We start from the raw sequence: 18,212 nt of genomic DNA on the forward strand, positions 1-18,212 counted from the left end.
GGTGTCTACAGGGCTACTGTGTAATCTAGCTTTACTTTTGGACTGTTTGTCTGGATAGCCAACACTGCTGGACATCTGAAAATCCTCAACAATGGCCACTGTGTATGAGTAAATCAGCTCCAAAGCCAGTGTGAAGACACGTCCAAAATGCATCATATCTATTGTACACATCAGATCAGCATTGCAGCAAATCTAATGCATCTTTGACAGTGGTGTATGTGCTACATGATACCTGTGCACGCATGTTGTCTGGGAGGTCTTCTGCAGAAATATAAGAGCTTTAAGATTGGCCTGATAGCTACGGCACTACGCTTTCTCTTATTACAATCAAAACTTGCTAGATGTGAACCAGTGTGATAGATCTTATCAGCTTGACTACTGTACACTGTTTCCTCTGAACAGGACACTGGTTTGATGTCTGCTTAGAGTAGCTAGCAGTGTGTTGTTGGAGTGCTCTTGGAGTAGCTTAGCAGAAAGATGTAAACAGTCCACTGCCCTCGCTACTGTGGTCAGAGAGTGGACTGCAGGGTGTGCTGTCTGAATCACACCACTTCCCGCTTCCTTCTGCAAGGTGATCTGTGGAGTGTGCTACCTTTTGCATTCTGCTGTCCCCTTGCTCTGTCAGGCAAGACAAGCAGCATCCTGGTTTTAGAATTGCAAGGGAAGTTATAGTTCCTAATGTCATCACGGAGAGATCACTTAGGTGAGATAAAATTGCAGATGGCTTTTAGCTTTTTGACTCTATGTTTGCTAGTAGTTTTGTAGAGTCCACTGATGGTTGATGTGCTTTCTGAGAAGTCATCAGAACTCTTTAAATCTAAAATTAAATTTCTATTTATTTAAGAGATTCAGATCTGATAATTTTCCTGTGGAAGGAGTTGCCAGACAGGAAATCTTAAAAGTCAAAGGATGATGTACTGAATTGAGGGGTTTGGACATGCCATTGTCATACCATAAAAAGATCTAAGGGAGGGGGGACATGCCGTAGCTTTGATGTACCATACCTTGAAATCACATGGAGTGCAGAAAGTTTAGACTCCGCTGCAGGCTACTGCTCCAGCTCAGATATCTCTTTCATTAGCTACACTACAGTTACTACTTTGCCTGTGATGTACAATTCCCTATAATACAGCCTAGAGGTGGCTATCCGTGGAACTGGCAGTTAATTCAAATGGTAATTTGCTTGTGGCTGAGCAGGCAACACATCCAAAGAATGAGTATGTCTTGGGCTTTATCACTAAGCGATTGAGCAGTAGCAAGGACATCCATAGCATCAGTGCACAGACCTGATAGCTGATGTGTGCAGATATGAGGAATTTCAAAACTGACCTTCCTAAGTTTTGCTGTGAAGCTTTCCTGGAAGTGTCAGAGAGAGCAGTGTTCACAATCTTTGTCTTAACAAAATAATGAGAAATGTTTATTTTAGACAAAGATAATTTTTCTCATAAACCTTCACTGAGGTTTGTTAATGCAGCAAATCTTTCATTGGTCTTTTTAAAAAAAGACCTCTTTTCTTTTGACTTTCTCTGCTTGCAGACTTTTAGAATATATTTTCATTATTGCATTGTCTTACAGTCTTGCAGCATGAATAAAATGAGCGTTTCTGATGTTGAAGGGAAGAAGAAAGTGTGGATATTCTATATTTTGGGGGGACAGTTGTTTTAGGATAACGATTGGAATTCCATTTCCTTTTCTGCATGGCAGATGCCTTTTAAGGTAATGCAGGATTTTGGGTCTGGAATACATATGGTTTTTGCAGATAGAATGAAGGCTTACTGAGGAGTCAAAAAAGCCATCTATTGATGGCAACTTTTGGTCCCTATGAACATGGGCTATGTTTGAACTGATGACCTAGAGGTGAAAGGCTCTGCATCTTATTTATCTGTCTCCTGAGCCATGCATAACACAAGCTGACAAGAACTATAGTTGTGAGAGGAAGTAACCACAGAATCTACTCTAAACAGACACACTTGGCTGGAAAGAGTTTTGGAGGGCTTAAAGTCTTAGCTGAGGAAGCAGAAGGGAGAGGTGTGGTTTCTCCACTGCTTTCCAAAACACCTAGCGGGGGTCTGCATTTGGACTGAACTACCTAGATCTTATTTTAAGTCGGAGATAAGGTCATCACACGTTTTATACAGCTGTGTTACCATCACCTGTGCGTTTGGATTTTGATACGTGTCTCTGGAGAAAGTTCCCAGCTGCTTCAAGAGATTGTATTCTAATTGGGAATTGTTAGAACTGGTGTTTTTGCAAGTCTTTTTACACAATAAGTATTAAAAAAAAACCCCGCAAACCCAAACCTACCATGAAATGAAAATAATTAAATAAATCAATCTGCTAAGATTGTTGGTGAATCTTCTCAAATCTCCTGTGAGAAGGACTAAAGAAAGAGTGTGGTCTTTCAGAGTGAGCTTTTTGCCATGAAAGACTTGTATTTGTTTTGTGACCTTACTATAAGCTTTCTTCTGAACTGTGAAAAAAGCCAGAGTTGATTAGTTATTTAGGTAAGTCTCACTGAGACAGTCATGCAACCTTTCTCTGCATAAACCTTCCAAGCATTCAAATAAACCTGAGGACATAAAGGATGCAAATAGGTAAACTGCATAATTTATATAATTTGGTTCTACCCATGTCTGTATGGAAAGATATTGGAACAGATAAAACTGATGGTGATTTAATTTTGGTTTTCTGCGTTGTTTTGGAACCATGTGAAAATGAAGCACTGGATTTTACCAACTGCAAATTAATATTTCCCAGAGGTATCATTGGTCTGGAAAAAAAACCCATCAAAATATATATTTGATACTGAACTTTCAGCTGATGTCTTTCTCACTGTTCTCACAACCCTATTTGTTCGATAATTTACATTTTTAAAAAAAATCTCCTATCACATCATTATGGATGAAAAGTATTCCACAGATCTTGGTTTTTTCACACAGCAACTCTTTAATGTGATTTTCAGAAATAGTGAGCTTTTGAGTCACTTTACAGAAATTTCAGAGTTCATAGTGTCTTGATCTCAGTTCGTGGTCCTTTGGGGCAACTGTTAAAATTGGTATGCTGGAGAATTTTAAAAATTAGGCTTAGAATTGTTAAGGCAACTAGATTGAAAAGCAAAATAAATAAATAGTTGTTCCTGTGGTGAAAGGTTTTTAATTGCAATTTCAATATATCATCTTCAAGATCTCTGTGAATGTGACTTTTCCATAGTATTATTGAACAATTTACTTAATGGAAATGTAGTAGGCAGGAATATGCAGTATTTGCCTCTGAGGGAAGTACAAAAGTTGGAGAACAACACTCTTTTTTCTTTGTAAATTAGGTTTGTTTCCTTAATTAAAATAAAATGAGAATTTTAAAGTTATTGTCTCTCCTCGTGTTTTTTCAGCAGGAAATTTTGGGACGTGCCTACACGTTTCTTTACGTAAAAGGCTTGCATACAAATGCATTATTCTCAGTAAAATTCACAGCCTTTGAGTTCATATTGCTCCTGTCCTGTGTAGCTTCTTGACTGCTCTAGTTTAACTTGATGAGGCTTTTTTAGTAAGTTACGGTATTTCTCTTAACTGCCTCCAAGTGACTCTCCTCTGCTAAAAATCTTAGAAGTTGTCTTTGTTGTTTAAAGCATAACAATATTTGTGTACACTATAGTAATGGTCGCTTTCTTTTTCATTTGGATTTATTGTGTGGTGATGTTTCAAATTCTAATACAGACCTGACTACTCGGTGCCTGGGACTTGGACAGTTTGTAAAATGCAAGCTCAATTTTAGAACAAGGTGATGCAAAATGCTAATATTAATCTTCTGGGGGTTTTTGTTGGTTTTGTTCATTTGTTTGTTTTTTCCAGTCCTGCTTCTTGCTGGTTTGAGAAGTTTCCTTTTTTATAGTTTGGAGTTGTTAGTAAAATTCATCTTACAGTTTTCTGGTTCTGATGACAACATGGATCAGTTCTGGACAGTCTTATCACATGACCTCTGGTGTTTCAAACTTGTGTCTTCAGTTTCAAAGCTTACATTATAAATTTTGCATTAGGAAACATATTCTTACAACATTAGCTCAGAAGAATAGACAGAAGACTGCTATATTTATATGAAAAAAATAACATTGAAGATACTTCAACTCATTTATAGTCAAATGGGCAATCTTTACCTTTACATATATTGATAATATATGATAGGAGCTAATAATACTGTCAAAATCTTCAGCATTGAGTTAAATCTATAGAATGTTTTTTAAAGCAAAATATACAAATACATCATTCCATGAAATTATATGCAACACTTCTTAGTTTAAATCCTGACCTGCAGATGACCTTTGAATTAATAAGACTTCAGTCTTTATCAGAACAGATGTTAAAAGGGCAAGGTGCTGAGCTCCGTATATGTATATAATTAGTAAGGGACTCTCGAGTAGGTTTAAAATGGATTATGTTAATTCTGATCTTAGAGACAGCAGTCAAAAACCTTCCAGATGAACTAACAGTGTTCTGATAAGCTGATCCATATAATTTAAATAAAAACCTTTTATACGCTTTTGATGCTATTATGGTTTTATTCCCCAGAAGTCTCACCATGTGGCACTCTTGGTCATTTACTATTTAAAAAAACCAAAAACCACACACATAAACTCCCCAGACCCTTTCTTATCTGCAGCATTCCTGTTGCCTTATGTATATTTTATATAAACCAAGTATATAATAAACAAAAGCTCCTAATTTACACTTGAAACCTCTTTATTTGCAGTCTTCTGAAAGCAGTTGTGTTCTGGAATAAAAGAGAAGATTTTTTCCCATCCTCCAGCTATGCCGAACTGTTAGCTTAGACATGTCTTGATTGAGAAAAATTCAAAACAATGTGTTTATTTCAGAATGGAACAGGAAGTTACAGCTGAAGTATTAATGATTTATTATTGCTTGTCTACAGCCAGCAGCTTGAATTGTATTTCAGTTTGAAAGTGTTTACTCACTCTTATCTACAAAGTAATATCCAGAAGCAAAAGAAGTGAAAAGGACACTTTTCCAGGTTTTCTTGAACATTTGAAGGGACTTTGCTCATATTCAGCTTTTTAATTTCAAAATGATTTGGTAATGTTCCAATACTGATTGTGTAGGACTTTCAGGAAGGAAAAAGGAACTAAGGTTATAATACGAAAAACTAAAAATGGGCTAAGGATATCACACTGTATTTGTGGAAAGAAAGGATTGGAACTAACAGCAAGGTAACTCAGTCTGATCTCAGTTTTTCTACTTTTCCCATTCAAGACCAAGCTAGAAGGCATAGATTCACCTTATTCTGTTACAATAGGCATTTTTCCAAAAGTGTTGACTTCAGGAATGGGCATATGGAAGCCTGACTCAGCTCTGAATCACCTCCTTGTGGTATTATTCATCTCTCTACTGATTATAAGAGGAAGCATGGAGAACCAGTTTCCCTCAATTAAAATTTCCTCCTTTAAATGTTTCCCTAAATCAACTGAAACTAACAGAATTTTACTTATATGCTACAGACATGGAGTTGATGAGTAGTTTTAGCAAGTAAGTCTTGGCCGCACAACCCCTGTAATCTATGAGAGAACTGAGAGTGAAGACAGGTAAATAACTGTAGGAACAGATAGAGTTGATGTCTCAGTATTTGGTAGCTTTCTGTTGTTAAAATTGTTTGAGTCTTTCTTTGGTTTCTATTTATTTATTTATTTTGCAGTTAAATCACTTTCTATGCTGAATTCTGAGTATTTCTTCAAATTCATTGTCCCTTATGTAAAATTTCACAACATAGTTACAAATGTACTGTACAGCATCTGCATAGTGTATGGACTTGAGAGGAAGTATTTCTTGGTGTTTTGTTTTTCCCCCTCTTAGTCTGTATCTTCCATATTTCTGCTATAAATAGTCTGTAGGCTAACAGAACATGGAAGAATAGAGAAAATTATGGAGTCTTTGTTGTTCTGATTTTTTTAAAAGCTTCTGACCTTAATGCTTGTTCAAAGTAGTCATTGTCTTGGTGGGATTTACTGTATTTAGTCAGAAGAGTAAATAGATTTGTGGTTTACAGCAGAACATGATATATTTCTGGAAGAAGTATTGCTCGAAATAAGTGTATACATGTCTTTTCCAGCTAAGGATGGTGGAAAGAGGGTGGGTGTGGACGTGTGTATATGTTCACATATACCTAAAGAAGGCAGATGCGTACAGGCGCACTTTTCCAAGACTTTTTTTTCATTAGTGCATATACTGCAATGTTGGGTGATTGGCACTTTGTGTTTCAGATAAAAGAACTCATGAAAAACCCTAATAAATTAAATCTAGAAGGGAAGATAACTCTAGTCTCTCCATTCTGCAAGATGTTCCATGTGGTGTTAGCAATCTATTGGTCAGAAGAGCTAATATTATAGGAGCCTACTTAAAATTCTTGCTTGACTGAGTCACTCTGACAGTTCACTGTTTTTGCCAAAACAAAGCATTATATGGATGACCTTTTGTGTCTTAATTTTTCTACATAGATACAGAGTAATTTAATTAGATATATATTGATTGCGTGTATGATATTGATATATTTGATGAAGTATTTTATTAAAATTTGATAAGAAACTACATAATTTGATTTTAATCTCTTTGTAGATACTATTCTGCTTTAAAAACAATGGAACAGCTAGAAAATCTGTATCTTCCTAGAGTTAGCCAATACCGTTTTTGCCAGATAATGATAGAAAATCTTCCAAAACTGCGTGAAGAAATAAAAGAAATATCCATGTCAGATCTCAAGGATTTCTTAGAGAGTATTCGAAAGCATTCTGACAGAATTGGGGAAACTGCCATGAAGCAGGTAAGCTGACCTAACAGGGTTACTTCAGTCCTGTTATCAGATTTGTCTAAGGATTATAGTCATCACATAGACCTTTGAGTACAGATGGAAAGCTGTGAAATGCTTGCTAACATCTTGGGTAGTTTCTTCTCCTGGACAAGAAGTTGTCAATTCTAGCAGTCCCTGGCTAACACAGGAAGCAGCAGCGTGACACCTCATTAGCATCAAACTTTCCTTCCAAATTTGTATCTGTGTCCTAGACAAGAGGGAGTTTCCTCCCTGGGAAAGGAAGGAGAAATGCTGTATATCTCAAGTTGCAAAAAATTGTGAAATACTTTGAGCAGTAAACTCCTAGACAGTCTGTAACTCAGCAGGTACTACACCAAAACAAAGAGCAGCCCATCTGCCCAGCCGGCAAGGATGAGTAAGACTAAAAGAAATGTTGAGGTAACTGCCTAGTTCTTTCTACAGTACTACTAATACAGGGTAGGGTGTTGGCATATTATCCTCCAGAGAAGGCACACTACAGAGGGGAGAGGACAGAAGACTGAGGTGAGAACTAGGATGAGATTGGGACAGATGGAGACTTTGCCTCTTCCATCACAAAATAACCTGCCACTTCAAAGCACTGGTACTGGGCAAGCTTTAAAACAGTTAATGCTTTTAGAATTTATTTGGAGAGCAAGTAAAGCTTTAATTTGACTTTTTGTTGGACAGAGTTCAGGTTGGGTTGCCATTTTCTCATCTAAGGTTCTTGTAAAATGCTGCATTGATTATTATAAATGAAACTTAATTGCAAGATTATACTGTGCTACCTTGTTGCATTTCTTTCGATAGTAAGGACATGATAGTGCATTTGGCTTCTGCAACTGACTGCTCACTAAGGCTTAACTGAACACAGCAAACAAATAGCTGGAAACTCTGTGATAACTGTAGTTCCTTTAAATGTTGATTCTCTGTTTGCAATTTATGATCAGGAAAAGTACAGATTACTTTTTTAACTTTTTCTGCCTTTAAAATTGCATTCTGTGGAATAGGGAAATATATGCAGAAATCAGCCATTGAACTAACTTATCATCCCAAATCGATTAAGGACCAAATCATCGGTGTAGGCTGAGAACATACATCTTGCAGTTACACTGACATGTGTTCCGTAACACAACCTGTTTTTCATGATGTAGCATATACTCATCAGTGATGAAGTTTGCATTACATCCCTTTTTATTGCTACTGCTTTTAAACCAGGCACAGCAGCAGAAAACCTTTAGTACCACTCTTCAGAAGCAGAATAACGTAAACTATGGTCGGAATATGCATGTAGGTAGAAGCAGAATTTTGGAATCCAAGAATGAAATTACATTGAAGCGAACATTTGAAGAAGACGATGAACACGAAGAAGAGGTAACTTTATACTAAATCAGTACGTCTTATTTAAAGTGAATTTTGTAGATTTATTGAACAAAACTTGCAATACACTGTCTGCAGATGGTCAGCATTAGTTAGAAAGGACCAGAGAACACCTTCAGGGGACACCAGTCCAGATCAGCGTTTTAGGGGGAAAAATGGTGCCAAAATATTTGTTGTATTAATCCTAGCTTTAGCGTCATGTTTGGGAACATTCAATTGGATAGAACTTGTAATTATTCTGAAATTCAGTTGCAATTTACATTATCATTTACAGTGGGCAGGTACTGTATATGTGGCCCGCTGGAATATTCTGCTATTGCTAAAGCCAGCATTTCTGTGTTGAGGACTTCAGCTTGTGTTAGAACTCTTTCAGCTACCAAATACTCAATATTCATAAATGGAATAAAACCCCAAGTATTTAGACCTTTAAATCTGGTGGTCTGAAAACACAGTGAAAGGAGTCTGGTATTGTAACACAAATAAAATCTAGTTCTGTAATAAAAGGACAGGGGAGAGTTGAGCAATTAATTTACTCTTTTGTAATAGAACCTATCCATTTTTGGGTCCTGAAATTTCTGGGAAAAAGACTGATGCAGTCACTCTTCTAGTCATTAAAGCAAACTCCTTCTACCACTTTCTGTGAAAATGCTAGTTTTAGTAGTGATAAAACCTGTTAACAGAGTTGGCTTTTGCTGGTCCCAATTTGGTCATGCTTTTGTATTCAACCCCATTGTATTTCCATATTCATCTGAACTTCAGATTCATTAGCCTACTAACTTCACACTCTACTAAACTACTAATTCTCCCTTAAATCTCCAAATTTTTAAGAAATCCAGTTGAGCAGTTGTAAAATTAAGGGCATTAAAACAGATTTTAAAAGAAAAGGATAATTCCTTACTAGTAAGGTGTCTTAGGAAGTGTTTATTAACTGGACAAGTTCTGCTGGTAATGTATTACACTTTGCAGATTATATGCTTTTTTATGCTTTATATACTTTTCTTTTTCCTTTTCTTCTTCAGGTTTTAACTGCTCAAGATCTTGTAGACTTTTCTCCTGTCTATAGGTGTTTGCACATCTACTCAGTTTTGGTATGTATTAAGGTGACTTCAAAAGGTATTTTACTTTCTAAAGTTGAATGTTCATTTTCAAATTTTCACACTAGAAGCATATTGCTTCTAGTAGTGGTAGTTCTGGATGAACCAGCTGAGATGGGTAGAATATGGATACTAAGAGCACAACCTCATGTTTTATTTTATATGCATATTAGAGCACACACAGCAAGATATTAACTACATAAGTATTCTTAAGAATATATGTAAAATATGCATGTCTGCTTCAATAGTGGTATCAGCCCTTGTGCAGTTCCCCGAAGTGTTGCATGCTACCCAAATGTTTGGGAGGATACGATCAATATTACAAAACAGGAATATTCAGTCCGAATCATGGAAATCAGAATAGTAGAGCAAAATAGCAAGCAAAAACTGAGGATTGTGACAGACTGTGCTCAGGCAGATTAGATAGGATTCAGTGGCAGAGACACAATAGCCCATTTTAGCTGCGGTAAAAGAGTTAGCACAAGCTAACAAGGACAAAAAAAATTTGGTGGAAACTTGGTAACAAATTATTTATTATTTTCTGATCTTTCTTATGTCTCAGTTACTTTTGAAGTCAGATTACTTATACAAGTATCAGGGGTGTATAGATGAACTGCTTTTAAGTATTGCTAATCCTACAATCTCAGCTGAACCTGGCTTCAGGCATTCAGGCTGGGTTATCTTCTTTCTGTGGAACACTTGCAGCTGTATAACGTGGAAGCTTATATCTTGAAATAATGTTCAAAGTGTTATTTCACTGTTACTTTTTTTGAAGAAGAAGGAATCCAAACAAAAGCATCAGCAATTACATCAGTAATTATTTATCTCAATGAAAAGAACAGGAGGGACAGAAAGACAGGCTGCCAGAACTATTAAAAAAGAGTGGACCATTTCTTTTTACAGAGGAAGTAAGCGTGAAATAACATTAAAAATAATTAAAAAATGTATAGTTAAATACACCAGGTGACAACATCAGCTTATTCTTCCTTTAGTGTAATAAAAGAACAGGAAGTAAAATTCATAGATGACATTTAAAAGTAATATGTGATTATGTTTTTCACTTTGACAAGGATCCTGATGTTGGATCCTTGATCGAAGGATATGCTCTTTGGGTTTGCACAGAAAGTTTGCCAGCTTCCAAATTTAATGGAGACAGAAAACCACTTGGAGTGCTCTCTGATATCAAAGGCCCTTAGCCCCTTAGAAAAAAGGGTTGCTGATGCCTTCAGAATAGGGCTTCTGTCTTTCCTGCCAACATCATCTAATTAATAAGCCATGGTAGCATTATCAAGAGTTGTGCATTAACCACTTCTTGGAGTCCTCCTTGTTTACCTCCTGTTGTAAACCATCTCTTTTGGAGTTTAGAGAACTTCATGACAACAGGAAAGGAGGGGAGGTGATACCAGGTGGCTATTCATTACATTTGTATATCAAGGACTTAACTCACAGCAAATGTGACCTTCTTAGTGAATTCTCTCTCTGCTACAAAGTTGTAGAAAATATTCTGGTTTTACACAGGACAGAAGTTCTCTGCTCTGCTTCCTCGTATTGAAGAAGAAAGTAGGATTTTATAAACCTCAGCATACCACATAGCTTGTGATTGCAACCTGATGATTGCAAGATACAAGCATAGACTGTATTTATTGACAAGTAACCTTTCTTTAGACGAGAAACTTCTGGGCAATATATATAAAGAGCTTTTTTATTTTTTAGCCCATATATTATGTGACATGCTGTATATTTAAAATCTGCTGAAAACACCCTTGATCCCTTTGGCACGTAGTGTTACCTTTTAACCAAATGCAATATAAAATAAATGTAACTGGTGTGAAACAACGCTTGATATATGAGCAATATTCCTAGAGTTTATAACCCAATGTGAACTGATTTATTATTTCTATTGATATAAACCCATGAATTTTTGGAAGCTGTGCAAAACATATGCATTGCTTCGGTATATTTTATCTTGCCTTTGCTTATTCAGTGAGTGAATCATCAGGGCTGTTGCTGTATTCTGCTGATTGCTTTAGAATATCCATTTAAAATAGTTGCTATGCCTGAATTGCTGATCTTGATTGCATAGGATAGCTCAGTCTATAAATAATCATGAGATATTTTACATATCCATTTTTGGTGTGGGTTTGAGGAAAAACAGCTACTCTTTTTCACTTGAGAAGCTTGTGTCAGGACTGAGTAGAGATTTGGCATTGGAAGTAGAATTCGATAGTGGCTTTATGCATCTGAAAACTGCATTGAATATTTGGGCTGCAGGTGACTGGTTAGTACATCTGATAAGTATGTGTTAGTATGAATTATGCACACCGTGTAAAGTTCTGCTGCAACAGAAAGTGTTCTAGTAAATTTGCATCTTAGTTTCAAGTGGGGTTTTTTGTTTGTTTTTTAAGCCAAATTTCTTTTTTACTTTTAGATTTTGTTAGGTTAGCAGCATTTCTAAATATGATGAAATATTCCTTATGAACTTAAAATACTAAATTTAAACTTTCTTTGTTCTATCTTATAAAGAAGGTAGGTAAGTAATGCTGGCTTAGCAATATACAATCTCTGTAATAATTTGATTTGAAGATTTTTGGAAGGCCAAGTAATGGAATTCTAAATAGCACTGGCTTAACAATAGGTTCATGAAGTAAAAACAACCTTAAAAATGCTAAGCTGCTTTATTCTGCTTGCATGCAAATTACATTGTGTTCAGTAGGTAGATGAGTCAATGTAGCACTGATTTAAAATGGACAGATGGTTTCTACTGAATGGTCATCTTAATGAGATGGGTAGGATGTCACTAGAATTCCTCACAATATAATCATTAGGCACAGAGGGTATTGTATTTTTGAGGACCATGATAGGAGAAAAATAAAAATCCACAGTCCTTATAGTTACCAATTGCAAAGAGAATAAGCAAATATTAAATAAATCTCATGCGGGGTTTTTTTTCCATCAGGCAAAGCTAATGCAGGCAGTGTTCAGATGTATACTGTATCCACAAAAACATTTTTGTAACTTAACTTTACAATGCAGTTAGTCTCTTGCATAACCTAGAGAAACATTTTAGGAGACAATGAGTTTCAATTATAGAGTAATAGGTACTATGCCTTGTCTATAAATATTAATATACTCTGAAAGCTGCAGTTTAAAAACATAAATATTGCTTTAAATGCATAATATTGTTTGACAAAATGTAAGCACATGAGCAAAATTTTTATTTACAGTACATTCTGTGGGCTACTTAGAAAAAGATCATTTTTGCATATTTCATACATGCAAAACTCTGTTCATGTCAGCTGGAGGTCTTTGTGTGTAATAAAGGTGAAATATGTGCCTTAGTTTAAGAGAATTCTGCCTTTAATTTAAGAAATGCCTTTTTCATACTGCAACAATGTTCTTATTTTAACTACTTTTGTCTTGTTTTAGGGTGATGGAGAAATATTTGAAAATTACTACAGAAAACAGAGAAGGAAACAAGCAAGATTAGTTCTGCAGCCACAGTCAAGCATGGTAACCAATACTTTTGGTTTTGCATTGGCTTGGGTTGTACCTGATACTTAGTTGTATTTCTGTTCCTAAACTTGTTTTCTTTTTCACTGAAAGCATGAAACAGTAGAAGGCTATAGAAGATACTTCAGTCAAATTGTAGGGTAAGTTTTCTAAATGAAGATTTATTTCAGTTTTACTATATTGAGTCTTAATTCACCCTCTGTTCTCCCGCTGTCCAAAAACTTTCTTCTGCAAGATTCTGCAACAACTTCATAATTTAAACATTATTTTGGTTTAGTTTCTTTGTAGTAGAAGACCACATTTTACATGTAACCCAAGGATTGGTAACTAGAACATACACTGATGAACTCTGGAACATGGCCCTTTCCAAGATCATTGCTGTTCTTAGAACACATTCGGTAAGTGAGAAGTCTTACCAGTGTTGCAGTTTAAGTCCTCTTACTTCAGACCTCTGTATAGTTAAAGCTGGGATAGTAACAAAGTGAATAATTACACCTCTCTCATGTTTTCTTTTCCTTGTGATTAAAAATTGCTCAGATTTGGGAGGGAGCCTGCCAAGCTTTTGTTTTTTCCGACAGTATCAGGCTGTGATCCGCAGCCATGGGCTATTTGCATAATCCTCCACTGATTTACAACTCACTGGGTCTTCCAAGCCTTCTCTTAGTCCAGCAGTTTAGAATATGCAGAGTTAATCTGCTGTTATTATTGCAATCCTTCCTCATTAGTCTCAACTGACCTCTTCATTAGATCAGATTGAATAGTTCAGCACTGAAAGCACCACCAGGAAATAGTTCCTAATTATCATTCCAAATGCTGTGTTTCCAAAATAAACTCCACCAGCAAAACCCTTGGAGCTATCTCTTCAATGCTACAGTAGTAATACATTTATGTTGAAGAAAAGGTATTAGAAAAATCTTCAGTACATTCAAAGGGTGTCTCATAAAGTTACATTTCTACCTTAGCTCCAATGATGCTGAATGGCTGCATGCTATTTCTTATTCCTCTGTGAAAACCAATAGAATATCATTGTTCACTCAGTCTGACCGGTAGTAAATTGCTTCAGAGTTTACTATTGATATAACTTTTACTATTGGAAAAAATAGAAGAGTTTTATCTCTCTCTTTTTAATGTTTGCTAGAAGCAGTTCCTCTATGCAATGTTACTTATATTACAAATTATCTTTAATTTGAGGAATATTTTACATTACTGTGGAAAAATGGGAAAAAAGTTCAGATTGCAACTGTAGTTTTATCATAGGACCTTCACTGATCAGTGATGCATGAGATGTTCTCATACTTTTTAATTTTAGAGGATTGGGATAAATTGAGATATATTCAGCATTTTTAAAGCTAAATACTTTGCAAGTTAATTTGCTGCATATGGATTTATACACCTATGTAAGAATATGGTAATTTAAGGGGTAAAAGTAATGTAATCTCTAAAGAACTCTTCAATGTCTTATCATGTTGTTGATCACTATTTCTTCTCAAAATGCATAACCCCTGTCAAAACCAATTCTATCACAATCTCTTTCTAACATCATTCCTAGTACACACTAATGTTGAGATAAGTGTATGTTGTCTTATGAGGTACTATAAAACAAACCCTTACTTTAATAAAGTATGCTACGAGCAAACATTAAAGAAAGGTGAAACAAGCATATTGCTTTAAATTATTTTAATATAAATATTTTTTACTTTATCTAGCATTGCAAATAGTGAAGCTGAGGTCAAAGCCTTAGTTGTATGACTCCACACCTCTGAAAATCAATTTTCAGTCATTTAGTAGAGGGAATAACTTAATGTCTTGACCTTTTGCCATCAAATTTCTAATTTGAACTTTTTTAGGAGGTATTTTATAGTGTTTTCCCCATACAGCTTGGGAAACTGTCTGAGGTGGCACAGTTAGCACTAGTTAGGCCCAGGCTTAGTGTTCAAAAGAACGTCCTGTGGAAACCTCTCTGATGTTGATTTAGCAAAGAAATTTGATGTGTGCTTATGTTCCACTGAAATAAATGCAATTTCCTGATTTTGAATCTCAATACAGCATGCTGATATTTATTGAATCTCAGTTTACTTTTTCTGAGCTTTTGTACTATTGATGATTCATATAAAAAATTAACAAATACTTTTATGTAGCTGGACTAAGTGAAGACAAATAAGTCAGTTGGTTTTTTACTAAGGCAGTCAGATAAAGGGATAAGGGTGGAGAGTTTAACCTCCTGTGCTAATATTCTTTGAAAACATATGTCCCATATTTTAAATCTTTTTAACAAAACCAGAATTTCTTGCTTTCAGTCATATTGCAGTGATCCCGACCTTGTTCTGGAACTGAAGAATCTCATTGTAGTATTTGCCGATACTTTGCAGGTATGTATTATATTAGTAATTTAACTGAAATTCCTAGGGTCAAATTTTTCCTTTAGGTGAGTAAGCGTGATGCTTTGGATTTCCCTGATGTCATATATATGCATCAAGAACAAAATTACACTATAATATTTTTAAATATATGTATTTCTTGCCTTGGTTCGTCTTTTTCAGTATTACCAACTTAAGGTATGCATTCTGGGCTATCCAGACAGCATCCAGTTATTCATATCTATGCAAAATTAATGTTAGCTTTGTAATTTGTGAATAGTTCTGTCTTCTGTAAATGCTTTACTTCAGATCTTAAGCAAGAATAGCATTCCTGTTATCCTTAGCTCTCTAGCTGGAAGACCAAATGAACATCATTGACAAGTATTCTTGCAGTGTTTAACAGACTGATGAGAAAGATTAGTTGTATGTATAAATAGCAAGTTAAAATGTTATAGAGAAATAAGACAAATTTCAGCTTGAAAACCAAAAGCATAGCATTAAGTATTTGGTAAGATTTTCATATATAATCTTCTAATTGTAGTGGTGTGTTAAAAGTACTATAACTTGTTTTATAGAAAGGACAAGATTGAATACTAAGTCTTGTCTAAGAGTCCTGAAGTGTTATGATAGGAATTTAGTGTTTTCTTGAATTATCCACTCTTTTAATTGTTATACCTTTAGGGTTATGGTTTTCCTGTGAATCGACTATTTGATCTTTTATTTGAGATTAGAGACCAGTACAATGAAACACTTCTTAAAAAGTGGTCTGGATTGTTCAGGTTAGTATTTCAAAATAATTGTATTTAAGAAAAAACCAATAGATACAATACAAAGGTGGTGTTTGGTTTTTTTAATAGAGTTGTTATTCTGGAAGAATTTATTAACTCAATATTGTATATGAGTTTCAGATTGGGTAGGACTAAGGCATTCATCACATATAACTAATATTCAGGAGAAGAACCATTGAGGACTGTTTCTGTAGTTAATGGAGAGAAGGAAGGTCTCCAAAGAGACACTATTCAAGAAACATGCAGGAGAGACACATCTGTTTTTCTTTATTAGGAACCTAATCACTCTAGGCTATTGCAATAGGGCATTAGGTTCCTAATTTAGATTGTCTGAATGTTTACAGTTAGCCAATATGTGTATCTCCCTGACAGACTACTGACATTGCCAGTATATCTTCATGTTTTTTTAATGCAGGTTGGTTTCCACCTATTCTTTGGAATTATTTGATTGAGTAAATTATAAACCCAGGAACAGGGCAGCTTGGGACTGTACTCCAAAGCCTGTTTGCAGATAGAGTGTGATATATAAAAGTGTAGATGTTGTTTACCATAAAAAAGTTACATTGTATTTCAAAAAACCTTAAAATTAAAGTGCCACTTAAGTCTCGTGTCTAAGGTTCTCATGCTCTCTAGACTCCTAGTACAGTCAATGGACTAATAGAGAAGTCCAGAGGGTACTTAAATAAAGCTGTGGCCACATGCCTAGTTGAAGTTCTCTGAATCATCTCCGTTGACTACACGTAGCTGCGGTACCTAAGTGAGACACTGAATATCTGCTTCAGTGTAGGCAAAATGTAGGCTACCATAATTAACAAGTATCATCATGGTTTACCCTGGAATAGACTAGTTTATCTAAAGTTCCTTTGCTATATTAAAATGCTTTCAGCTATTTTTTCTCTGTGATTCGACACAGTATAAAGAGTTAACATATACAAGGTACTTTCAAATTCATCTAAAAATAACGTGGATGTCTGAAATTATAATGATTGCAGCTCATAGCTTTTTAAACCTGCACACCTGAGTATGGTAGTAAAATTTATATTCATTTACATGTTTTAACAGTGTAAAATACTGTAAATAAATTACATGTCCTCAATTTTGTTCACTTTACTAACATTCACCAGGGATATTTTTGAAGCAGACAACTACAGCCCTATTCCTGTAGCAAATGAGGAGGAATACAAAATAATTATAAGCAAATTTCCTTTTCAAGATCCAGAACTTGATAAGGTAAGGAAAAGTTTTATGTTATTAAAGTTTGCCAAAATCCAATTAAGGACACTTGGGACAGTAATGATTTTTATAATTAAAAAGTAATTAAAATTTGAAAAGCTAGGTAGATTAAGAGGCTAAATCACCTTCTTTGTGTGTAATTATCCAGTCATAAATAAATATGAAAATTAAAGCTTTAGTCATTTGCTCTGATGTTTGAGTGAGTAATGAAACCCATTGTTTTGTAAACAAATTAATAATACACGTTAATTGATACAGTCTTTATGTAATTATAATACAGTCTGTCTTTAGTTAATGTAAATTTTGTTGCAACTCATTGAGTTTAGTAACTCACAGTATATATGCTGTAGTATTGCAAAAATACGTGTAAACCAGGGATCTGTTAGAGATAGCAACTTTTGTATTTAATTCTTAAAATTAAATATTTGTGTTTGAGCATGTGCAGCAAAATAAACATGAGGGGACTGTAAATAATTCTGCCATACTAGCATTCCAATAGGATAATCTTTCATAGCCTCAGCCATTCTTTGACTACAAACTTTTTTTACAGAAAGTTGATCAATGTGTTCTGCTATTCAAATATGGGTTTGGTAATACCAACGAAGAAAAAACTGGCTCATGATGGAGTCTGTAGAGGGGAGCTAAATCTAAGAACCACATGACAGTGGGAGTTACTGTTGTAGAGGGGAGCTGGTTTATACACAATCCATCACTACAGATATCTGCAAAAGTAAAAAGATACTCTAATTCTATGATTCAGCAGGGATTTACCAGGGAAATGTAACAGCTGTATGTCATTAATACAGTATTGCAGTGAAGATGAAAAGCTAAAGGTGGGTTTTTTGCTGTATTTTGAAGACAACTCTAGAGTGCTTGCTGGATGCTTTCCTCCATCAAATTCATTATAATTCTAAAAAAAGATAAACAGAATGGAAATCCCTTACAGTGTTGGAAGTATACAGTACCTTGGATATTATTTAGTATGACATATTTTGCTAATAAATTGCAGAAATTTTTAACTT

At 35.1% G+C, this 18,212-nt stretch overlaps 1 protein-coding gene across 9 annotated transcripts in view; it reads left to right on the forward strand.

The window, feature by feature from the left end:
- EXOC6 (exocyst complex component 6) overlaps positions 1–18,212 on the forward strand; it is a 95,611-nt gene that overhangs the window by 23,492 nt on the left and 53,907 nt on the right. For all 9 annotated transcript variants that reach the window (XM_054831505.1, XM_054831506.1, XM_054831500.1 and 6 more), the window contains exons 6-14: positions 6,618–6,822; positions 8,047–8,202; positions 9,228–9,296; positions 12,729–12,812; positions 12,906–12,952; positions 13,090–13,210; positions 15,110–15,181; positions 15,851–15,948; positions 17,082–17,187. In XM_054831505.1, the coding sequence (XP_054687480.1) occupies positions 6,618–6,822; positions 8,047–8,202; positions 9,228–9,296; positions 12,729–12,812; positions 12,906–12,952; positions 13,090–13,210; positions 15,110–15,181; positions 15,851–15,948; positions 17,082–17,187 (958 nt within the window). The remainder of the gene's footprint in view (positions 1–6,617; positions 6,823–8,046; positions 8,203–9,227; positions 9,297–12,728; positions 12,813–12,905; positions 12,953–13,089; positions 13,211–15,109; positions 15,182–15,850; positions 15,949–17,081; positions 17,188–18,212) is intronic.

This window comes from Grus americana, chromosome 7, assembly GCF_028858705.1.
Source record: "Grus americana isolate bGruAme1 chromosome 7, bGruAme1.mat, whole genome shotgun sequence".
Classification (NCBI taxonomy): domain Eukaryota; kingdom Metazoa; phylum Chordata; class Aves; order Gruiformes; family Gruidae; genus Grus; species Grus americana.